At 46.9% G+C, this 24,146-nt stretch overlaps 2 protein-coding genes and 1 long non-coding RNA gene across 10 annotated transcripts in view; 2 read left to right on the forward strand and 1 right to left on the reverse strand.

Annotated features, from left to right (window-relative positions):
- The window catches only part of LOC311600723, a 48,764-nt gene extending 47,452 nt beyond the window's left edge, over positions 1-1,312 (reverse strand). For 3 of the 6 annotated variants that reach the window (XR_014780333.1, XR_014780334.1, XR_014780335.1), the window contains exon 1: positions 8-943. This is a non-coding gene — a long non-coding RNA (uncharacterized lncRNA). The other 3 variants (XR_014780331.1, XR_014780332.1, XR_014780330.1) reach the window with 3 other exon arrangements.
- Positions 1,313-1,391: 79 nt separating this feature from the next.
- On the forward strand, positions 1,392-13,730 carry NUP42 (nucleoporin 42). Its single transcript, XM_084787746.1, has 7 exons — positions 1,392-1,633; positions 3,390-3,612; positions 5,502-5,596; positions 8,039-8,115; positions 8,794-8,880; positions 11,894-11,969; positions 12,700-13,730. The coding sequence occupies exons 1-7, from the start codon at positions 1,507-1,509 to the stop codon at positions 13,251-13,253; spliced, it is 1,239 nt and encodes a 412-aa protein (XP_084643872.1). The 5' UTR covers positions 1,392-1,506; the 3' UTR covers positions 13,254-13,730.
- Positions 13,731-13,852: 122 nt separating this feature from the next.
- On the forward strand, positions 13,853-23,723 carry AOC1 (amine oxidase copper containing 1). Of its 3 annotated transcripts, XM_084787725.1 has the most exons (6): positions 13,853-15,998; positions 16,309-16,468; positions 20,181-21,691; positions 22,496-22,775; positions 23,037-23,169; positions 23,421-23,723. In XM_084787725.1, exons 3-6 carry the CDS (start codon positions 20,185-20,187, stop codon positions 23,601-23,603), a joined length of 2,103 nt encoding a protein of 700 aa, XP_084643851.1. In that variant the 5' UTR covers positions 13,853-15,998; positions 16,309-16,468; positions 20,181-20,184; the 3' UTR covers positions 23,604-23,723. The 3 variants fall into 3 exon arrangements, with proteins under 3 accessions (XP_084643851.1, XP_084643852.1, XP_084643853.1); XM_084787726.1 differs by having other exon boundaries at positions 13,853-16,468; XM_084787727.1 differs by lacking the exons at positions 13,853-15,998; positions 16,309-16,468 and adding an exon at positions 17,953-18,280.
- Positions 23,724-24,146: the final 423 nt, after the last annotated feature.

Below are 24,146 nucleotides of genomic sequence, written 5' to 3' on the forward strand. Positions count from 1 at the left end.
TACCTACCTGGATACATTGTGCTCAGAACAAAATGGATTCTTCTTGTGTTTAGCTGGTCAAAATGATGCAAGGCTGCCCTCCCCTTGCTTCCCACCTGGTTGCCTGGTTACGGCTTTTCTTACAAAAAGCCTGCCTTAGAAACAGACCAATGTCACAGTTCGGCTCCTGAGTTCTGTGTCCCTGGTCATGACCAGTCTTGGGGTGTGGCGTTCTAATAAACCATCAATACCTCACTGAGATTGGTGCTTAGTGGTTTGTGTGGCAATTCATCTATTATAAAAAACTGAAACTTACTTAGTGTGAGGTGGGTTAAAGATAAAAAGTAGTGGTAGTTCACACATCGGTAGGCTGAGACAGGAGGATAACTTTAACTTTGAGACCAGCCTGGGTTACACCTACGTTACAGGATATTGATCCCAGAGATTGTGAGCTATAAGAACTTTGTCTATTGTAAACAGGTGATTAAGGTGTGGTTCAGCCCTAGCACACACCTAGCTCCAAGAGCGTTCTGTACACAGGATTTAATAAAGTTAAGCCAAGATCAAGAGGCTGAGCGAGAAACCAGCTGAAAAGGATTAAAGAGTAGGAGAGACTTTAAATTGAAGGGTATCTAAGACAGAGTGTAAAAGTAGAAAGAGCTCTCTTTGGCTCTTGGGTTCCTTAGCTTTTGGGCTTTGTGAGCTAGCAAGCCTTTGGCCTTGTTTTGTTTTGTTTCCTATTGGGGCCTTTTCCATCGGGCTGTGGCCTGAGTAGGAAGGTCAGCTGGGTGCTTTCTCTGCCTCTCTGAGCTGTAGGTTTTCACCGTGGCATCAGGTTCCTGAGTATTGATAAAACTGAACGTTTGGGATTTTCATTTTTAAAACAACATTTTGCCTGGCGCTCCAACAGCTGGCAAGACTCCATCGACAGAGATCACTCCAGCTGAGCACAGTGGTGCCATGAGATGTGGTACGTCACCTGGAAAGTCCTCAAGGAGAGAGTTAAGCTGGAACTTAATAGAAGGTTTTAGAACCCTGTTTAGCGCTACTCCAGATGCTTTTTCGCCTGCATTGATTCTTGCTTCCTGGTTACCCCTGGTTTTCTGAGCCGTCCTTTCTGATAAACGGATGGGCTTAAGAGTCTCTTTTTGAGCCTGTTCTTACTTTTCTTGTCTAACAAAGTGTAAAGAAGGACTGAGTCTCACAAACTATAGCAAGCTAGAGGCTTGCTGGTTGTCTACTATATCAGTTATGCTCTCGACTTGGGTCCGGTTCCTGGGTCCAACGACTGTGTTCCTTTTCAACGCCCTCTCTCTTCCTCCTAACACGTACTTTCGCTAACAGATCTACTCTTCTCAAATCGCATTGGCTACAGTTCACGTCGCTCATCGCTATGGAGACAGCTCACAGAACCTCTGGGCGCGGGGAGATGACGTCACACTAGCGGCGAGACTTCGGTTGCTGGAGGCTGGGCCCTCGCTGCTTACCTGTAGACCTCAAGTTGGGACGAGCTGGGACGGCGCTGCCATGACCATTTGCCAGTTTTTCCTTCAAGGCCGGTGCCGCTTCGGAGATCGCTGCTGGAACGAGCATCCCGGCGCCCGGGGTACGGGCGGGGCTCGGCAGTCGCCACCGCAACAGCAGCCACCTTCAGGTGATGCTCCCGGACGGGAGCGCACACACCCCCGCCCCTGCCCTAGCCTCAGAGGTTTCTCCCAGTAGTAGTTTGGGTAGTGGGTTTGGCCGATCATACGTGGACAGGCGGGTGGACCTGGATGCTAGCGCCAAACACTACGTTTTTTAAGCTAGAAGTATACTTACCGAAATTTCTTTGTTTATCAGTGGCAATGATTAGGAGAATTCGCGTGGGTCTATCCAGATCCCGAGCCCTGCTCTTCTCGTTCTTGATCACTTGGGCATTAGTTGGTAGGGTGGCACACTGGGCTGAGAACCTTACAGGTTTTGAGGAAAGGGTATTCCGTACAACACAAGGTTTTCACTTTGGAACCTAATGTCACTGGGTGCTTCTCTTTCCCCTTGAAGTCTTTAAGGCTCATCTGATCCCTTGTGTGACGCCGTCGTTTCTTGATGAGGGAGACAAATTGTGTCATTTATACTCGATTTAGTGAAATGCTCCAAAAATTAAGATTCGGGTTCCGATAAATACCGGTGTGTTCCCAGGAACTTCTGGGAGTGTTTGTCTCCGGAAACCTACTTTAAATGTAGTAATTCGAAAGTAGATAGATAATTAGATGAAAGATAAAATATAAATAAAAATTTAGGATGATAAGAAAAAGAATGCAATTATAAGGCCACAGGTAGGGCCACCCGAGTGCAGCGTAAGGAAGTCCATGTCTGTGCTGTGATCCCTCCACAAAGGATGTGGAACTTCAAAACAAAATGCCATTGATTCCCGCTTCAGAGATGTGGTTCCGCTGTCTCTCCCATTTTTTTTTTTCTTTCTCTTTGGTGGAGTAGTTTAGAATATGGGCAAACCTGTCGTTCCGTTTTTAGTATACACTAAATGACACATTTCTCAAGCCATCCTAGGCTCAACCTGGAAGTGGTAAGATTAAAGACAAGATCAAAACAGGAAGAAAGTTCTAGTGGCTCAGTTTTTGACAGTTATGGAGTGTTAGAAATCTGCTCTGGACTTTTTCCACATAGCATAATCTCCATAGGAAGGATAGACATTGTGTCCACGGAGGAAAGACCAAGACAAATGGTTTCTTCATACTTAAGGACAGAAAGTAAGAAGTAATCCTTTTTATTGTCCATTTTATTCACTGTTCTTTTTCATTCAGTGTCTCTGTATGGTCCAGTGAAGAAGCAAGTAAATGAAAACACAGCTTTTCCCGGACATACAGGTCCAGCCAACGCTGGGTCAAACCAGGGGCCTTGAGCCTGCTAGGCAAAGGCTAGCCCACTCAAGCTTAGGACTTACTGTCTTTTCTTCATTCTCCCATGGTCAGGTAGTTTAATACGGACTCAACAATGTATCGTTACATTTCTTTGGATTTCTAATCCTCTTGTTCTCATTTGGGGTTTTTAATTTGTTTGTTTGAGATAGGGCCTCACTATGCAGCCCTGGCTGGCCTGGGACTCACTCTGTAGCCCAGGCTGGCCTGAAAGTCTCAGGGTTCTGCCTGTCTCTGTCTGTGCAGTGCTGTGATTAAATTCGTACACCAACACACCTGACCACCTTTATCTCATCTTTTAAATGCAGTTAGAACATTATGTGATTTGTTATAACATGTAGCAAGTTATAAATCATTTAAAATTAGTAGAAAATAGCACTCAATTAACCTTTGTATAATTTCAAGATACAATAAGATGAAATGTAATAAAGATCTCTAAGCTGTTGAAAAGTTACAAATGTTCTGATTCTTTCATTTTCTTGGCTATTTTAGGAAGTAACAGGCGTGGGTGGAATGCCAGCAGCCAGAGGTACTCCAATGTCATCCAGCCTTCCAGCTTCCCCAAGACCACAGCGTGGGGTGGCAGCAGAGATCAAGACAAACCTCTCTTCGGCTCTTTTGATTCCGGCGCGTCCACCAGCAGAGGCTTTGGATCATCCCAAAACCCTTTTGCTTCACCCATCTCTGACGAGCAGAAAGATGAAAAGAAACTTCTGTAAGTTAAAGCTTTATAGAAAATCACTGCCCACTTGCTTGGTTTTTCCAGAAGCACTTAGAGTATTTTCTTTGAAAAAGAGTAATTTTGAAAAATCAGAGTAAGCAGCCAAGCGTGGTGGCACGTTCCTTTAATCCTAGCACTCGGGGAGTAGAGGCAGGCAAATTACTGTGAGTTCAAAGGCCAGCCTGGTCTACAAAGGAGTCCAGGACAGCCAAGGCTACACAGAGAAACCCTGTCTTAAAAAAAAAAAAAAAAAGAAAGAAAGAAAGAAGCAAAAAGAAAATCAGAGTAAGCAAAACTTAACAAAGAACCCAGCCGTGGCTCCATCTCACAACCACCCTGTTCACTGTGAGCATCTCAGTCCACGTCTCCCTCAGTAGTGTGTGTTCGTAGGTACACCACACTGGCCCACTTGCTGCTGTAGTAGCACATTTCAGGGGTTAGGCTGCCTCAGGGTCCTTGCGCTCTGCATCCTTTACAGGTTCTGAGGATTACTGATGTCACTTTTGTTGTTGTTGTTAAACCTTTATTTTTCGGTTACCCTATTTGAAGGTCCATAAGCAGTGGATTGTGGCGTCGGGGTGGGGGGTAGGGGGTGGGCGTTGTTTTGTTTTAAGACACGGTCACCTTGTGTAGCCTAAGCTAGCTTGGAACTCAGGTCTCATTGCTTGTCTCCTGCGTGTTGGGGTTAAAGCTGTTTGCCTTGAAATGCTGAGGATTGAACCTAAATCTTCAAGTGCATTGGGAAAGCATTAATTGAAGAGAGGGAGGGAGGGAGGGAGGGAGGGAGAGAGAAGAGTGTGTATGTATGTGTGTGTGTGTAGAAAGCAAAGTTCTATTTATTGTGATTTAAGTGTAAGAACATTTTCTTTGTGATATTTATCACTTTACTAATTAATGATCACATTCTAGATGAAAAGAAACATTACTTTAGGGATAAATAGATTATCTGTTACATGCATAGACCTGAGGGCTGGAGAGATAGCTCAGTGGTTAGGGGCACTGGCTGTTCTTGCAGAGGACCTGGGTTCAGAGGACCTAGCACCCACATGGCAGCTCACAACTCTCTGTAACTCCAGTTCCAGGGAACCCAAGACCCTCACACAGACATACATGCAGGCAAAACACCAGTGTACATATAATTAAAAATAATTTATGGATGTGTTTCCTGTATTAGAAAACAGAAAATGTAAGATATCTATAAGTCCTATCACCATTTCATGATGCTCTGTAACTGAGAGCAGCGCCCTTTGTTGTCTCCATCTGACACTGTTGTGTGTTGTATTTACTATTTCTGATAATTTCTAAATATATTGACTAGCCTTTCTGTGAATTAGAAAAGTAACACTATTAATTATTCTAGATCACTTGTAACTACAAAATACAAGAGCTTTTGTTTTGGTAACAAGCTCTAGATGTGCAGCCCAGATTGACCTTACTGTATTACCCTGCCTGGTCTCAAAATTTTCCTCAACCACCCAAGAGCTGGAATTACAGCTGTGCTCCATCACACCCAGGTTATAATTCATATTTCTGTGAACTTCTGATGTAGAAAAGAGTCCTCAGAAAATCAGATGGCAAGCTGGGTACACCTGTAATCCCGGTACCTGGGACTCAGGAGGACTCAGGAAGCAGAAGCAGGCCGAGCTCTGTGAGTTCTAGGATGGCCAAGGCTACACAAAGAAACCCTGTCTAAAAAAAAAAAAAATCAGAGAGGTGGGGGGTGGGGGAGTGGAGAGAGGAAAATGGAAAATATATAAATTTGTGTATTTGTTAGAATTTAAAATTTCAGGTATTCACCTTCATAAATAACAAATTTTTACAAGAAAGTGAAAATATCCACTACTCTTATTTTTATTTCTTTTCACTTGCTTTTTTCCCCCCAGGGAAGGAATTGTTAAAGATATAGAGATTTGGGAATCATCAGGGCAGTGGATGTTTTCTGTTTACTCACCAGTGAAAAAGAAACCTAACATCTCAGGTAACCGGGAAACATGTTTGGGTGGCTTGTTGGCTCATTAGTTTATGTTGAGTCCTGAGGTGAGGATCGAACCCGAGCCTTCATCCATGCTAGGCAAAAGCCCTACCACTAGGCTGCGGACCTAACTCAGTACTTGTGTTTTTTTTAAATATATTCAAAAGTTTCTACTTCCTAAAGCTAAGACCATGCTAAATCCATTTATTCCAAACTTCCAACTTCAGAATAACTAGAATACGGCCTGTGTTTGAAGTATCCAAGTATTCCCCTTGAACCTCAGAGTCCAGGGACTGGGAGTGGACAGTGTCCTTCTCTTACGTCGTCGTATTGTTCTCAAGAAAGAACAGGAAAACAGGACCTACCAGGTTCCAGTCCAGTCATTGGTTCCCTCTGTGAAACCTCAGCACCAGGAAGCGCCCATGCTGCCCGCCGTAGCAGCCGTCACTGCCCGCTTACATTGGTTCTTCTTCCCCTTCTGAGGCTCCTTACTTTCCATAAAGCCTGTTGAGACTCCTTTGAAGATGAGGAGCTACAAGGATGGCTTTTCTGTAAAATAGTCCTTTCTTTCCACTGACCCTATGGCCGCTCTGGAACTTGGGCCACCAAGTCTCCCTGGCCTGCTCAGGGAGATGCTGAGTCTTTTTCCTGCAGAGTGAGGAGACAAGCATGGCACAGCCAGGAGTCCTTGAAGTCCCTGTCCCAGGATTCTGCGTGCTTCTGTCCTGGTCTACAGTGAGCTCCAGGGTAGCCAGAGCTCCATAGTCTCAAAAAACAAACAAAACAAAAACCTTCCACTCCATGTTCCAATATTGATGCATTGTCAAAGAAAAATAGACACATTTATCTGAAACGGCCATTGAGACTTCCTTTTCCGGTGACATGTCTGTGGATGTCATGGAGCAGCAGGATGACTGCAGGAGCACATACAGAAGCACACGCAGGAATGCAGGATTGTGGCTGGCGCGGTGCTACACAGCAGCTGAGAGCGTGTACTGCTCCCGCAGGGCATCTGACTTCAGTTTCTAGCACCCATGTTTGGTGGCTCACAACTTCCTGTAACTAGTTCCAATAGTTATGGAATCCAGTCTTGCATTCTGACCTCTGCAGACAGCTGCACTTACACACACACACACACACACACACACACACACACACACACACACACAAATAAAAAATACTTTTACAAAATAATCTAGCTGTTTATTAAGCCAGATGTTCATGAGATTAATAGACCAAGATGTGCTATTCATCTCATTAATCTTTTTTTTTCTTCATCTCACTAATCTTATTTATTTATTTTGGAACATGTATATGGGTACATGCTTGGTTCATTATAAAGAGCTAACTATGTGCTGTTGGAGCACGCCTTTAATCCCAGCACCGTAGAGAGAGGCAACGATCTCTGTGAGTTTGAAGCCAGCCTGGTCTACAAGTGAGTTTCCAAAACAACAAAACGTTGTGTTTTGTAGCTACAAGTAATCTAGAATAATAAATAGTGTTGGGTTTCTAAGTCACAGAAAGACTAATCAATATATTAAGAATTATCAGAAATAACTAAATACAATATATAACATTGTTAGCTGGAAACAACAAAAAGTTCTTCTATCAGTTAGAGAGCATCAGGGCCTTGAACTTACAGAGATCTGCCCGCCTCTGCCTCTCACCACTGCCCAGCATCCATCCATCCATCCATCCATCCATCCATCCATCCGTCCGTCCGACCATCCGTCCATCAGAGATGTAGGTCAGAGTCTGTGAGCTTTGGCACTTGTGCTTGCTTATGGACAGTTTGCCCTAGAAAATTCCTTAGTGTGTTCAGGACAGCATCCATTCCCACAACCGGAGTGACAGTAATCGTCTGTTCTTAACATTTGCCAGTCTGTGAGGAGAGCATTCTATCACTAAGTCTCCTTTTGAACTTAGTGAACTACTTCTACCTTCTGCCCTTGCCGGGCCACAAGCCTTTAATCCCAGCACTCAGGAGACAGAGGCAGGCCGATCTCTGTGAGTTCAAGGCCAGCCTGGTCTACAAAACAAGTCCAGGACAGCCAAGGAAGGATACATAGAGAAACCCTGTCATGAAAAACAAACAACAAAAAAAGAATTTTAACCCTTGAATGCAGTTGTAGTTTTCCTGATTTTAAATGTGCTTGTTATAAACCTGTCAGCATTTTTAGACTAGAGTTTGACTGTGTATGTAGTCAGCTCTTTTGTTTTCCTTTCACTCTTTGTCTTTACAGAATTCTTTATTCAAAGATGAAAGAGCTGTCTTTTTTGCCAGTTTACTAATGTAAGCATGCGTGCGTGTATAGGCTTTGAGTTTTTTCCTGTGGCCTAGACATTTTTGTGATAACCAGCATTGTCACGTTTTGTCTCTCGCACTCCAGCTCACTACCAGAATCAGCAGTACTCACTGTTTAAACCTCACCTGATTCCTCACCTCAGGTTTCCCAGACATCTCACCGGAGGAGCTGAGGCTTGAGTACCAGAACTTCTTAACCAGCAATAACTTGCAGAGCTATGTAAGTTTTCTCCCATGCTGCACCTCAGTCACAGCTGGCTGTCAGTTACTGTCTGCTGTGTTGCTGGTGGCTTGCCTGTGTGGGCACAGTTGGTGAGAACTGTAATGTGTGGGTCAGTTTCTTTTTTATTTTCCTAGACTACTTTTAAAAAATTGTTTAGTTGTCTAAATTGATAATGATGTACTAGACTAGGGATATTATTTTTATTATTACCCATCAACTAGTCCTAGAACTCAGACCTCCTGTCAGCTGAACAGTATTATTGCTTCTGTCGGGTGCAGATCCCACAATGAATACTAGAAAAACACAGTGACGTAAACAGCACTTCTACTGAACATGTTAGCACCTTCACATGCAGCTAGCCAAAAGACCACAAAAAAAAAAAACTCTCTGAAAGAGTGTGTGAGGAGGATGAGGAGGATGCCTGAAGGGGCTAGTGTCTGTCATCTGCAATCAGGGCTGTGCATCCGGCTCCTGTGCACAGCTCCCCCACCCCTCTCTCCCCTCTGGCTGGATAGCGCTGTTTGTGCACTTCAGGTGCCCAGCCACTAGCTGCAGGGAGCTAGGGAACAGAGGGAGGCAGCTAGAGCTGGGATATCTCTGGAAAACAGGAGCAGGGTTTAAACATTCAATTCTGAGTTATTTTTTGTTTCTGTTATTGGTTTTTTTTCTCTACAGCTAAATTCTGTTCAACAGCTAGTAAGTCAGTGGAGGAATAGGATAAATGAGTTGAAAAATCTGAATATGTCAACCAAAGGCGCTCTGGTGAGTACTGAAGAGAGGTTTCTTCAGAGAAATATCTCATCCGCCGTATTTTTGTTTTGTGTTGTTGGGTTTTTTCTTGTTGTTGTTGGGTTTTGTTTTGTTTTTTAGACAAGACCTCACTAAGTAGAGAGGATGTCCTGCAGCTTCCTGTGGAGCCTGGGCTGCTCTTGAACCCACATCCACTTGTCTCAGCCTCCTCCGTGCCTAGCCTTTTATTCTCTTTTGTTTGCTTCTTGACACAGGGTCTCATCTCAAATAGCCCTGGCTGGCCTGGCTCTCAGTGTGTGTAGACCAGACCCCATGCTTCAGTGCTGGGATTAAAGACTCTATTAAAAATTTAAATTCTTATTATTTTGTGTTTTGCTAACATGTATGTCCATGCACCAAGTATGTACCTGGTCCAGTGAAGGTCAGAAAAGAATGTCAGATGCCCTGGAGATGGAGTTACAGACAGTTGAGAACTAACTGCCATGTGAGTGCAGGGAATTGAGCTCAGACGCTCTTGAAGACTCTAGTGCTCTTAATCTATGAGCCGTCTTTCCAGCCCCTCTGGTGCTTTTTGACCAAGGATGTCTCATTTTGAATTTGAAGGGAAAAGCAAAAGTCTCTGTGGAGGATTACAGCACACATCCGCACCACATAGCTACTTACAGCTGATGCTCTAGAACTTACTCCTGTTTCTCAGAAAAGAAGGGAGAGCTATGCTTTTAAGAGCAATTTCAGTCAGACATAGTAGCATGTAGTGACAATTCTGGAATTTTGGGTTCTTTGAAAAAACACAGAGCTGTTATAAGAATTTGCTTTGTTTACCCCCAGGTGTGGGGTATGGGCTGCTTCAGCCTGTCCGCAGCTGTAGAGTCACAGTTTTGCCAGCTGCAGATAGTTTTTGCGATTGTGTGGCATTTAGAATTCTGGGGGCTTTTTGGAGGGTATACAAATGCCAGGGCCCCAAGAGGCAAGGTTGTTGGTTGTTGGATGTTCAGGGGGTTTGGCTGTGGTTTGTTAGTGGTCGCTCTAGTGATGAGGGGTGAAACTAGGCTGTTGGGGGTGCGATAAAGGTGGGAAACAGCAGAGCCCACAAGGTAGCAAAGGCAGGGTACAGTGGCACACTCCTTCAGCTCCAGCTCTGGGAGCCAGGTAAGCAGGTCTCTCTGAGTGTGAGAACAGCATGATGCATGTCCTGAAGTCCAGCACAGCCAGGGCTACTTAGGCCTTCTCTCTTAATAAACAAAAAAGTAAAAATAAAAATTATTTTTAGTGTCAGGTTTTTAGTTGAGATAGGACTAGTTTTGAAAATTGGGAAATATTACAAATTCAAGTACTTAGAGATGTGTTTGTTTCACCTTGCAGTTGTATAAAGGCATTTGAATTTAGTGACATATTCTGACCAGCTGAGAAGCGGCTCCATCACCATGATGAGAGCTGATAGAGCAGCTTCCTTCCAGGGTGATTGTTGCCAGCTTTTGTTGACATTGACAGGGTCCCTCCACTGCTGGTTTGGAACAACCCACCCTTCGCTGCCTTAACACATGTCGTCATCGCTAGTATCTTATCATGAGTAGAGATATATTTGTTTACCCACTTACTTATTTACCTATTAGTGATTATTACTCCAATACCAAAAACCTGTAAAATTCTGTCATTGTGAAACTCCAGAAGGGAATGATGAGCAGCCTAGCAGTGTGCATAAACGGTTGTTACTGCCCCGGAAGGGCAGCGGGAGCTCTTAATGGTAATAGTAATGTTCTGAATGTGTTTGTGGTGATTATAAGTGTATTAAGATTCATTGAAAGCTGTCATAAAGTAGCAATGTCAGTGGTTCTCAACCTCTGAGTCGCAACCCCTTTGGGATTTGAAAGACCCTTTCACAGGCACCACATTTTTGATCCTCTGTAGATCAGATATTTACTGGTATGCTTCATAACAGTAGCAAAATTACACTTTTGAAGTAGAAACTAAAATAAGTTTATCTTTGGGGTCACCACAACATATTATTAAAACGGTATTATAGGGTCCCTGCATTAGGAAGGCTGAGAAGCACTGCTGTCTGTGAACTAGATAAAGGTGTCTAAGATGCTTCTGAGAGAGTGAAGCTCAGCGGGCTTGGTTCGATGAAGAAGGTCTGCCAGTTGGCTGTGGTGCTGCACAGCTTCAGTGCCAGCACTTAGGAGGTGGAGGCAGCTGGACAGCTGTGACAAGGCCTAGTTCTGGGGCAGCCAAGGATGCACAGTGAGACCCTGTTTCAAAAACAAAGAGGAAAAGTCTCAGCAGGAGGGAGGGAGGGAGTGCAAGGTTCCCTGAAGGGTATCAAGCAGCAGAGCAGGACTGTCCAGTGCCTCAGTAGTGAGCTTTTCTAACACTGACTACACTTGAGCTAAAGCCTTTGAGCAGCCTGGGCATGCTCTCCCAGCCTTTTCACTTGTATCTGGAGTGATTGACAAATGTAGGTTTAACCCTATAAACACTGAAATGTCCTTTTTTAAAAATACAATTTTATTTATCCTTGAAACTTTTACATATGGATACAATATATCTTGATAAAAATCTTTCTGATTGTAGTATAGGTTGTTTTTATAAAGTATAAAATTAAAATTATTCTCAAACTACAGATAATCATTGCTCATTTCTAGAACATTTTTCCATAGAAATTTGTATGAGTTGATTTACTTTTTACTCTTTTGTTTGTTTTGGTTTTCAAGACAGGGTCTCTCTGTGTAGCCTTGGCTGTATTGGACTCACTTTTGTAGACCAGGCTAGCCTCAAATTCACAACAATCTGCCTGCCTCTGCCTTGCAAGTACTAGGATTAAAGGCGTGCGCCACCACTGCCCTGCTGAGTTGATTAATATTTTATAGAGTATTATATCCTTTCCTTTTCATGATCACATTATGGACGTTTTGTATGTTAAACAAATGTTAAATGCATATTTAAATAATAATTTTTTAAAATTTACCCCCAACAGTACATGAGAATTATTCACTGAGTACTGTATCTTTGTTTGGGTTTTTTTAAGCTCTCTGATGGAGTCAGGCAGGCAGCACCTGCCTTTGGATTTGGGAATCAGCAAGCAGGGGCCTTTGGGTCATCAGGTAAGAGACATAGTGTGGCAGGTTTTGCCAGCACAGCAAAGCACGTTTCCATAGGTTTCAACTTTAGAAAATTCCTCCATTATGGAGCCTTGAAGAAGTTAGCTCAACTAATGCTTGGGAAAGGCAGGCAGGGAGGAAGAGGGATGTGGCGGGATGCGGCTAGGACGCAGTGAAGAGCACTTTTGTTTCTGAGCCAGGGTCTCACTGTGCAGCCCTGGCCTGGAACTCGCTACATAAACCAGGCTGACTTGATCCTTCTGCCTCTGCCCCCGGTACTGGCATTGCTATGGGAACCGCCATGCCCAGCTCTAGAAGAACTTTTTAGGGATGTTTCTCACCACACAGGAAACTAGACATGATATACTTTGAGTCCCAGCATTCAGAGGCTGGAGTGAAGCATCAAAAGTTCAAGGTCAGCCTGGCATTTGTAGCAAGACTGGCAGGAATTTGATAGGAGGATAGCACTGTGGCAGCAGTGCCTTTCAAAACTTTGTCATCATACAGTTGTCACATGGCAGCTCTGAAAAGCAAGACAAGCCAAAAATGTGCAGCCGCTTTCTCAAATTCCTCATGAGCACAGGTCAATCATAGCAGCCAAACTGGCAGGGCGGTGGGCATTAGCGGCTTGCTCTAACTTTGTTTTCACTTGTGCCCTAAACTCTTCAATGCTACCCATGTCTGAGATAAGAGTGACACGGCTATGTTTTGTGACTGTAATCTATTTTTGTAGGTTTTCCAGTGAATAACAGCAGCAGCAGTAATGTCCAGAACTTCAGTTTCAAAACAAGCCCTGCATTTGCCCCTGCCCCTCCTGGGAGCACGCCTGCGTTTGGAAGTCACCCAGCCTTTGGGGCTGGGCCCTTGGCTGGTTCCACCACCTCTTCCTCCACTCCAGCCTTTGGAGCCACATCTGCTGTCCCCTTTTCATTCAAGAGCCCCGACGCTTCCAGTTTTGGGTCCCCTGGGTTTTCAGGGTTTCCGGCTTCCTCGGCAGCAAGCCCTTTTGGTCCTGCGGTGGGCCCTGCCTTTGGAAGTGGCAGCTCCGTGCCTGGCTTTGGTAGTCCCAGCCCACATTCTCAGGCTGTGTTTGCCAAACCTTCCAATGACCTGTTTGGAGGCAGCGGCACATCGGCCTCCCTCCCAGGCTCCAGCACCGCAGATAATGTGCTGTTCACACCCCGGGACCAGCTGACCAAAGAAGAACTAGAACAGTTCCAGTCCCAGAGATTCACCCTGGGGAAAATCCCACTGAAGCCGCCGCCTGTGGAGCTTCTGGTGGTGTAAAGGTCAGGCTCAAGCCCAGAAGAGAATGGCTGCAGCCAGCCCTGTGAGATGCCGACAATCTGGGGGGCTGAGCAGGAGGAGTGCCACAAAGTCAGGGCCAGTGTGGAAGGCACAGCATCAGACCAGCCAAGCCTAGGAGACCCTCCAAGGAATAGAGCTGAATGGTATTTAAAGAAATGTTTCTGTAGTGCTGGGGCTCACCCTGGGGCCTCCCGTGCCAGGCAAGTTCTCCCTGAGACATACTCCATCCCTGACGCTCCAAGCCTTTGAGGTTGTCCTGAATGATTATATATTTTGTATGTATATAAGGAATGTAAACTTTCAGTAATTTGCAGGATCTTAAAGTTTAACTTTTTAAAAAACCTAGCTGAATAAAATACAGCCAAGAAGTCAATAGATAAGAGGAATCTTTGTGTTATATTCATGAGTTTAAAAGTACAATGTACTGAATAAAGTAATTTTCTCATTGTGTTCCAATTTGCTAACTGTCCCTTTAAGTAGGCATGTGGACAGTGGCTGCTGGAAGTCAAACCCAGGCACAGTGTCTTGTGCATGATAGGCGAGTTCTTTGTCACAGAGCAGAAGATGGAAGGCCTCCAGGTCTCCAGAGGCTGACAGAACAAGGAGATACATTCTTTGTTCTTGGTCAGAACCCTGAACACTCAGGTGCTGGGACCAAGATAATGGCTCCATGAGTAATGTGCTTGCCGTGCAGGCATGAGGGCCTGAGTCCACACACCCACCCAACGCTCATGCACAGTTGTGTGTTGTGGCAAATGTTTGTAACTGCTGCACTGGGAAAGGGAGCAAGCAGGTGGATTCCTGGAGCTCAGTGGTCAGCCAGTTTGTCAATGAGACCTGGGTACTGTGGGAGAGCTTGTCTGAAAGATAAGATGGAGAGAAAGTAAGAAATGCACCCAATATCCACCTTTGACCACCACAGAAATACACACCCACATGTATACATGCATGCACACTCAATACACACGCATGCATGCATCCTCACACAGACACGCCCACACATTCTCTACACACACAAAAGAGGGAAATAAAGTAAAACAATAACTCCTGAACTGATGGGACGCTACCCAAGATGAACAGAAACTCTTCCAAGCAACCTGAAGAAGCAGATATGGGTGTGGACCTTTTCTACCCTGGGTCTATGGGCAGAAGAAAACAGATATGGAAACCCTATACTTCCTTCTAACATTGTGACTTCCAAATTATACAGAGCTGTCACCTGTGACAAGACTTGAAGCCAGTCCTACAGGGGTACTGAGTTTTGTACTTTAGTAGGATTTGAACCCAGGGACACCTTAGCCCATGAGATAAATTTTAAAAATCTACACTAAATTTTAAAATGTGTCCCCTGAAAAACGTAACTTCTTGCATCAGAAGGTGGGTCTGGTCTGAGCACAGCCCTCTGCCAAATACGCACAGTTTAGCTCTGGAGGACTAGCTCTGGGCTGCCATGCCTCATGCTAAAAGAATGTTTCCCAAGTGAGATAACCCAATTAAAGGGCAAAACGAAGGTATGTTTGTAGGTATGGGAGAGCTAAGACTTTGAAAGACTGGAGTACAGCGCTTTAGCAAACAGCCAAAGTTCACCTTAAAACGTCCACACGGCCAGGACTGACACACACACTGTCCCCCAGTTGTCTGGTTTGGGGTCTGTTGAGCTTCGCGCTCACACTGCTAATGCAGTTCCTGCCCCCGGTAGAGCTTCTTCCTGGCCGCTGAGCACAGTGTGGTCTGCATTGGGGATCCTTGGAATGGAGAAAAGGCTTCTGCTCCAACACTGGCCTCCCACCCTCCTCCTTCCCTCACGTCTCCACAGCTTCCAGACATTGAGGAGAAGGCAGGCCACCGCCAACCCCAGGAGCCTGAGATGCCACCTCATACAACACACACAGGAACAGACACGGTATTCCTGGGAACAGTGGGTAGTTTTCCACTTTACAGTCTTTGCCCAAGGACCTGCTCTTTAGCAGCTGCAAAGAGAGCCCCGGAGCCACAGAAGCAACTGCTGCCTGAAGATCAGTTCCATAGTCACGCAGATGCCGCCCTAAGGCTGGAAGGCGTGAGCTGTCACTTAGACCAGTGAAGGAAGGAGAGGAGGCCTAAAGGCTCTCCAGCTATTGTACGTGTCTGTGTGAGCTTTCATCCTGCATGTATACCTGTGTCCCATGCACTCAGGGTGGGAGGAAAGCAGGCATGAAGACTCTGGCCCCTGGATTGCAGACTGATGAGAAGCCTTCCAGACTCCTGGCAACTTCATCACTGCTTCTGGGCAGGCAGGAGGCAACTTTCACATCCTTGGCCCATAATATGTTTCCTGAGAGAAGCTAATAGGCAATTCCATGTCCAAAGCTTCTTGGCCTCTTTGTGTGGAAGGATTGTAGACATTATCCCAGGTGAAGGCAGTCTAGGCAGGCTCCATAGAAGATGAAGGTTGGTATTTAGTTACCTATACATCTTACTAGATACTTACTTGGTCATAGAACAGGTTTGTTTAATTTCTTGTATATGTCTTCAAAGAAATAGGTAGATAACTGTAAAAATAGATTTAAAAACTTGGTCTTCAAACTCTTCAGAATATGACATTTAATGATGGAGGGCTTTCCTGACAGGGAGAGACATCTGCTCCTGGCTACATGGATACCCTAATGAGATGAACATTGTTGAAGACTGGGCGGAACCATCCTGGGTCCGGAATTTAGGAAGCAGACCAGAGATTCTAGTCAGGTGATTGCGTTTCTAATTGGACATGCATGGGTGGAGAGATCTAGGAGGAGACAGGCTTTGTGGGCTAGAGAGAGACAGCCAGTGGAGAGGACGAGGTTGGGAGCATGAACTCATGTGGATGAGATGAGCAGCATACAGGCCGGACCAGCATGCAGGCCAAAGATACCTAGGGATCCGTCCTGTGGAACAGATACCGGAAAGTTTACTCTTGTTTCCCATTAACCTTTTGTCCCTCTTGTATAGCATAGCTGGGTTGTGTAATAAAGTCTAAGTGTTAAGAAACAGAGCCAACATCTTCTCTTCCCAGCAGATACCCACTTGCATTGGACAAGTAGTAAGTTCAATTGGTGCAGCAGCAGCACCCTACAGTGAAGACAGTTCCTGGGATGCCTCCATGCCCGTCCTTGACTGACCACCAGGGCCAAGAGGGAGATGTGCAAGAAGAAGGGCTGAGCCTCCCAGCTCACCAGGTGATGGGGCAGGCATAACACGTGTCTTTCACCATTGCCAGATGATGGTCATTCCTCTACAGACTCCCTAACAAAGTGCTGAGGGCAGGGGCAATGAGCAGAGTTCGATCCACACCCCTGCCTCCAAGGCTCAGGGCAGAAAAAGCGTAAGAACCAGTGTGCACTCACAGTGGTTGTGATAGTGTGCACAAGCCCCGTGCAAGTTCACAGCAGACGAAATGCCAGCCCACAGAGAGAGGTGCCTCAGTCAGGGTTTCTACTGCTGGGACAAAACACCACAACCAAAAAGCAATTGGGGCAGAAAGGATATATATGTATATATTGTGTAAGGATTATATATGGATATTAGGTATGCATAATGGGCCTTGTGTAAGGGCTCGGTAGGTTATATTTATATTTATGCATAAAAGCATGAGGCCCCCTCGAGGCTCAGGTTCTGTGCTCCACTTCCTCCCTGGCATCCCTGATGAGCACCTATGCCTTTCTTTGCTTAAGTCTTACTCTGAAAGCCATTATTAGGTGACACACCACCCAGCATCTGGTCTTGTCCCCCATGCTGGCAGGTGAATGACACACAGTAGACAGGCCTCTGAGCCCTCTCTGTGTCGGTCTCAACCAGAGTGTTCTCCAGATTCCTCCTCAGGGTTCCATTCAAGGAGGCAAAGGACAGCAAGGACCCCTCAGACTCTTCCCACCACTCACAGGCCCAGGACTTAAGGGAGGCCTCTGGACACCACCGCACTCAGCCGTGAGGAGTTGAGGTAGAGACACAATATTAAGTGAACCTTTTAGCATGGGTCGCGTGGGGTAAAGGGCCTGAGGGGGAAGACAGCTCCTTTGTTGGGAAATGATGTACTTTGAGCCTCCCCTATGGGGTCCAGAACCATAGACAGACACAGTTCAGTTGGGATCTGGAGAAAACAGCACTGACAGTGACAGCTGTCAGCGTGTGTGCATTGGCTGAGGTCTCTGCACCCTGCAAGGTTCATCACACTGCATTCCAATCACATGTACAAAGGTGAGTAAGGAAGCAGCCAGCAAGGACTCTGAGCGTCACACTCAACTCCGCCATGGCGCGCGCACACGCACACATACACACACACACACACACATACACACACACACACACACACACACACACACACACACACACTGTATAGCTGGAAGCTTGAGGATAGGGCTAGAGGGTGGAATCCCCAACCACACTTTCCCTCAACCCGGAAGGAGAGGAAGGTCAGACCTAGCATGTGAGTCCATATAGTCTTGGTAGGAAAGAGACCACTGCGTGCCCAGAGAAGGCTGTCAGGGACCAACACTCCACATCCTTGCTTCAAGCTAGACATAGTGCAGACAGTCCACAGTAGTCAAAATCTCTGATGTGTTGTGGTCCAGACCACATCCTTGGGGTTCACTGTAAAATGAAGTGTAGCCAACAGTCGGCTTCTGGAAGACCAGCCTAGTGCCAAGCATGTCATCTGGTTTCTCCCCACACTCTTGGGGATGATGTGTGCTGCTGGTGTCACTTCTAGCTTACAGTTGAGACAATAGAGGCTCAGAGTTTACCACAACCACAGTGACATAGAATGTCCTTGGTGGTGTGATTTCCCAGGGCTTGAACCCAGGCCTATTAACCCCCGAGCCTAAATTTGAGCCTAACTTTCAAAATACACCCCCCCCACACACACACAAAATAATCTGTTGTATCATAAAGGCAGCCTTCCTGTTAGTCCAGCCATCTGCCCCACCAGGACAGGACCTGCTGTGACTGCAGATGCCTGAAGAGTGTCCCTCACTGAGATGACACCAAAAGAAGTAAGGAAATGGGGGAGTTTATCTAAACAAAGCGAGATTTGCAGATGGGGAGGAAGGAAGTAGGCTCATACACAGATGCCTTGATGACACTGGGAATAACTCCAGCTCTGCTCTCAACCGGAGCTAGGCATGAAAGCTAAGTCAGTAGAAAAAGTAGATGACACTTAGGGACAAACTACCCTGATGTGCTGGCCTAGAGAGGGAAATACTTAGTCTCTTAAGGAACCAGGCACTGGGTTAAGTGACTGACATTTAGATGTTACAGATGGCTGTGACAATGCCCCAGGTGGACTCTTAATGACAACGCCTGAGTGTTCTAGGTCCTGGGTGTGTGTGGGCTAATGGTTGTACACAGCTTACTGGAAAGCATGAAGGGAGATGCAGCTGCATCCACTGGGACACCAGCTTTGGCCAAGAACTCCACTGACCTCATAGAAAGGCTGCTGCCCAGGAGGAAGGGTCTGCTTCTGGATTTTCCAGATAAAAGAAAAGCAAAGTCTACACAAGGAACTCAATATCCTCATCTGTGGTGGCCAGGACCACTTGAAGGTCACATTGCTGTCAGGCCTCTGCCACAGCCCCTGTACATTGAGAGCACTGTCCCCTTGCCTTGATAACACCAGCCAGCCCTGGGCTTCCCAAAGCAGAGTTTGGCCTCCTCTATGACCTGCTGGAGGAGGCCACTAAGCCCTGAGTGAGTATTTGCTTGACACCACCAGATTCTCACTCTAGGGCTGTGATATCCAAAGCCTGCCTTTCAAGCACATTGCCCCTATAGCTGGTTTATCTTACGGAACTGTATGGAAGGCCACTTACTGCCCCCTAGCCGACTGAAGAATGGAGGAATCATAGAAGCACAGATGCTCAGCACTGGAGAGTGGGGCAGCCCTCCTGTAAATGGCATGTCTACAATAGCCCAGAGGAGCTGGCTTAGAAATTTAAAGATGGAAAGGTGGATACCGTGGCCCTCAAGGACCCACTGCCCAAGAGCAAAGAATGAGAACCACTCATCTTCCAGCAAGCCTTAGGGAAATTCCTCAACACCAGGGCTTCCTTCAGTGTGGTCCGGTCCCATCATCCGTCGTCTTGAAACACCAACTTTGGTACCCAGCCGAGTTCAGAGAAGGCTAAGTGGGGCTGGAGTCTGCCCATCCTGGCTTCACAGCCTAGACTCAGCCCAGAAAGTCTGTACAACTAAAAATCTCCAAAAGGCTAGAGTCCAAATTACACTATCGGGTTCACTTTAAAGAGACAACTATCTACATGCAGTCCTGGAAGGCCAGACTCATCCCACATGCTACTATCACCCCGTTTCCCTCTGTAGCCTTAGGAAATTGGATGCTGCTCCTCTCGGTTCTGTTCCACACTTGGGATGATGGAGGCCTAGAGATATTATACAGCAGTGTCGTGAACTTGGGCAGCTGAACCCTAAAAACTCAACCTTGAAAGTACACATTAGATTTTAAAACGCATGCCCCTAAAAGGTAATTTGCAGTCTAAAGCTAGTGGCGCTGTTGCCAGTCAGCCATTTGCCCTGCTGGGACATAAGCCCTTAGTTGCCATTAATGCTCAGCCTTGGGCTGCTGTGAGTCACAATGCGCCACGCTAAGAAATTCTCCCCCAGTGAGATCACACCGAGAGGTGAGGCAAACATGTGAGTGATGTAGATAAGAAAGGCTCTAAGAGGTTTCCATACCAGAAAGGAACTAGGTGGACGCACATAGGAGCCCGAACCACACTGTGAAGAGGGAGAGAGGACCCAGAGACCCCACCTCTGGCTGCATCTGGGTAAGGGAGGAAGCACAGTCAGGGGGAGACAGGGTTAGGGACCAGGTGCTCTGGAGTGCTGGTTTGGAGGAGAAACCATCTAAGTCTTCTCCTCTCCCCTGCTGTGTTCCAGAGCTATGGGGCTGGTGCATAGGAGCTTGGCACTGGGCTGCATGGCCATCATCTTGGTCCTTCAGATGGCCATGGCAAGGTACCCCAACTGGATGTTGAACGGCAAAGCCCAGGTGTTCGCAGACCTGAGCGCCCAGGAGATGGAGGCCGTGCACAGCTTCCTGATGAGCAGGACGGACCTGGACCTGCACCCATACGGCACACAGGCTTTAGACAAGAACTCCGTGTTCCTCATTGAGATGCTGCTGCCCAAGAAGAAAGATGTCCTAGAGTTTCTGGAGAAAGGAGCAAAACCTCCTGTGCGGGAAGCCCGGGTCATCATCATCTTCAGTGCCCAGGAGTATCCCAATGTCACCGAATTTGCTGTAGGGCCACTGCCACAGCCCGACTACATGAGAGAACTGTCCCCCGGGCCAAAGAAAGACCTCTCTTGGTCATCCAGACCCATGTTCAAAGCAGAGCTAAGACTTGTCTATCACAAAATCAAGGAGTTCATCAAACCCTTAAAGAAGTTTATTCTTGACATCACTGGCTACTCACTAGAGGACTGCTATGGCCGGTGTCTGACCTTCACGCATATGAGCCCACGCAGTCCAGAATCTACCTTTCGGGCGACCTGGTTTGCCTTAAAGCGCATTGTGAACAACCGGCTGGAGCCCACGGGTCTCGAGATCGCTGTGGATCACGGAAGCCCAGATGTCCGGAAATGGTACCTATTGGACGTCAAATATAACAGTGTCCACTACATGTTCGCATACAATCTGGCTCAGCGTTATGCAGATGGATTAGTGGACATAGGGGTTCTCAAGGACCGACTGCCTGTTAGGAAAATTCCAAAGCCCCTCAGCAGATCAGGACAAGGCAATGGTCCCAAATACAGCCTAGAAGGTAACGCTGTGATCTACAAAAGGTGGAGTTTCTCCTTCCGGCTTCGACCCTCTTCCGGGCTGCAGATACTGAATGTGCACTTCAGGAATGAGTCTATAGCCTATGAGATCAGCATACAGAGTGTTCTCACTGTGCAAGAACAACACGTTGTGTATAAAGGAGACATGTTCAAGCCCATGGAAGTAGGCTGGGACCTGGGCAGTGTGCCTCATGAGTTATCCCCTGGCATCGACTGTCCAGAGTCAGCCACCTTCCTGGACGTCATCCACTACTATGACACCGATGAGCCTGTTCGTCGTCCACGAGCCCTCTGCATTTTTGAGATCCCCACAGGGGTGCCTGTTAGCCCCACGTTTAACATTTCACACAAAACCAACCTCTCTTCTGGTGGAGTAGGACACAAGATGGTGCTGCGGGCAAAGACAACACAATACAGTTATGATTACATCTGGGACTTCATCTTCTATGATAGTGGCATGCTTTCAGCCCAGATGCATGTCACAGGTTACGTCCATACCTTCATCTATACCCCTGAAGGACTGAAGGAAACTCACCTGGTGACTAACCTAGTTGACAAGAATCATTCCCACTTTGCGCATTACCGTGTTGACCTGGATGTGGCAGGTACGACTTGAAGTCAGACCCTCCCTGGCTTTCAGACACTTCCCACCAATAGCATTACGTCCCAGGAGATGGGACTGAGACTCCCTGATGTTAAATCAGAAATATTCACTGAGTCTCCTTCTCTAGCCCCCACCCCCAAGAAATATTAATGTACATCTTAGAGATAAGCGGCAGCAAATGATACCCTGGCATTACCCAGAACTGTAGGCGCACGTCAGCCCTGGATCTGAATTCAGCAGTGCAAAGACGGGAGAGGAAGAAATGCAATGGGAGGGAGGGAAGAAATGTCATTGTGTATGCCTTTTGGATGGTATGTACTGCCATCAGGAGGTGGTTAGTGTGTTTTCTGGATACATAATGTCACCACAGAGTAGTGTCGTGGCTGTGGCATTTGACTCCAGAGCCGATAACAAAACAAGGCCAGCAGGATCGAATGGATGCCTGCCATGTGTCTTTGTGACCCAGAATGCATTGCAAATTCTCAGGCCTTCAGCAAAACAGGCTATGCCTTCTCTGTGGTTAACACTATGGCCAACAGGCTGTACCACACTCCCTTGAAACAGCCTAGGACACCATGAAATCACCACAGTTGCCGAGACTGAACCCCGAGCTGTCCTCTAGCTTCCCTGCTTTGGGGGTTCACTTAGTTTCCGTGCCCACACTACTAGCCCAGCTTCTGCCCCCAGCACTGCTCCTTGCTGGTAGCTGGCCTTGGATGTGAACAATGTTGGAGATCCAGGTCAGAGGATGGAAACTTCCAGTCTAAGCTTGGTTCTCAACTTCCTTCTCCCTTCATGGTTCCAGGCACCAACAACAGCTTCCACGCCCTGCAGACCAGACAGAACACTACCACCAACCCCAGCCAACCAAGATACTCCCCGGACGCAATGGAGGAGACTCGGTACTCCCACGAAAGCCAAGCCACCTTCCCCTTGGAGCAGGCTCTGCCTCCATTCCTGTTCTTCAGCAGCCCCAAAAAGGACAAATGGGGACGCAGGCGCAGCTACCACTTAAAGATCGACTCCACATCTAATCAAGGGCTGACCCCTAACACCGCAGAGGACCTGGCTTACTCCTGGGCCAGGTGAGGTGGGCAGGGACTCTGAGGAGCGGGCAGGAGCTCCTCTCTGCCTGTGAGTCTGAATGTGCATCCTCATGTGTTCAGGGAAGAAAGGGATGTGCTCATGGGACCCCTCAGATGGCTTTGAGGACTCTTGCAAAGTCCCAGGGGATAACCGCTCATTGTGAGGAAACCCTATCTGTGCCCCTGAGGATGTTATGAACCCTGGCTGGGCCTCAGAGGTAGCCTCAGTGCTCAGAGCCACCTGCTTTTGCTCACTCACAGGTACTCTCTGGCAGTGACCAAATACCGGGAGTCTGAACAGCACAGCACCAGCCTCTACAACCAGAACCACCTCTGGCAGCCCGTCTTGATTTTCCAGGACTTCCTTAAAGACAACGATAATATTGAAGACCAGGTATTAGACCAATCCCTCCCATCCCTCCTCTGGCCTTGTCACTAACCTTCTAACTTAACCTGTCCTTGGTCCCTGGTGTGTGGCTTGTGGGTGGAGGGCAAGTCCAGAGGTCATGAGAGGTGGGCCAACCTCTTTCCAGTGGGGCTGAGGCCATTTGGAGAAGTTTGTAAGCACATCGTAAAATGACCCAGTCTTTCCAGGGTCCATAGCCAGTACCCTCTTGCCCACTAAAGCTTTTGTCTCTCCCACAGGATTTGGTGGCCTGGGTGACAGTGGGCTTCTCACATGGGCCTCCTGCTGCTCCTTATATGACCTCACTTAGGCACTCTGTAGGCTTTTTTCTCATGCCTACCAACTTCTTCGCTGTCAAACATCGAGGCCCAAGGGACACAGACACATCAAACACTGAATCCCTGGAGACAGGATCTGCCTGATGCTCCCACCTTTCAACTTCAATGGGACCTACAGCCCTGTGTCAAGAGTCCCCATCTCCTGTTCAACAGCCCCATAGTCCCACAAGGACACTCAATAAACCCTTGACAATTCTACCTTTCTATGTTGCTTCTAGAACTGTGGAGGGAGTAGACCACATACTCAGATAGGTAGCCATGGGCACCATCTATGGTTATCTACTGAATGCCAAAAAGAGACCTCCATGACCTTGGGCAAAGATACTGGGCTTCTCCATCAGATGGATTTTTCAATGCCTGAGACCTTCCCATGCATCTTAGGGCAACTTTATGGCAACTGTCCCCCCTCAATTCTGGGCATGGAGAAGAAAGCTGGTACAGGGAAGTCAACCAAGGTTACCAACATCTCACCCTTTTGTTGTTGTTTTAATTTCTAAAGTTCTCCCCTAAGATCCCTTTACCAAGAAATGCAAAACCAGCATGCGTGTGCTGATTCACAGTGGAAGAGTCTGCAACAAGCAACGTCTGGAGACAGCGGCCTGTGCTCCTGCTTGGCTGCATCAACTA

Source organism: Acomys minous, assembly GCF_964271855.1.
Source record: "Acomys minous genome assembly, chromosome: 6".
In the NCBI taxonomy this organism is placed as follows: Eukaryota; Metazoa; Chordata; class Mammalia; order Rodentia; family Muridae; genus Acomys; species Acomys minous.

What these genes read in the sequence shown, in the direction of transcription:
- NUP42 (XM_084787746.1), top strand. Translation starts at nt 1,507, where the DNA reads ATGACCATTTGCCAGTTTTTCCTTCAAGGCCGGTGCCGCTTCGGAGAT. An exon ending in GCAACAGCAGCCACCTTCAG is followed by an intron (nt 1,634 to 3,389) that starts GTGATGCTCCCG and finishes TGGCTATTTTAG; the next exon opens with GAAGTAACAGGCGTGGGTGG. An exon ending in AAAGAAACCTAACATCTCAG is followed by an intron (nt 5,597 to 8,038) that starts GTAACCGGGAAA and finishes TCCTCACCTCAG; the next exon opens with GTTTCCCAGACATCTCACCG.
- AOC1 (XM_084787726.1), top strand. Translation starts at nt 20,185, where the DNA reads ATGGGGCTGGTGCATAGGAGCTTGGCACTGGGCTGCATGGCCATCATC. An exon ending in TGTTGACCTGGATGTGGCAG is followed by an intron (nt 21,692 to 22,495) that starts GTACGACTTGAA and finishes TCATGGTTCCAG; the next exon opens with GCACCAACAACAGCTTCCAC. An exon ending in ACGATAATATTGAAGACCAG is followed by an intron (nt 23,170 to 23,420) that starts GTATTAGACCAA and finishes TCTCTCCCACAG; the next exon opens with GATTTGGTGGCCTGGGTGAC.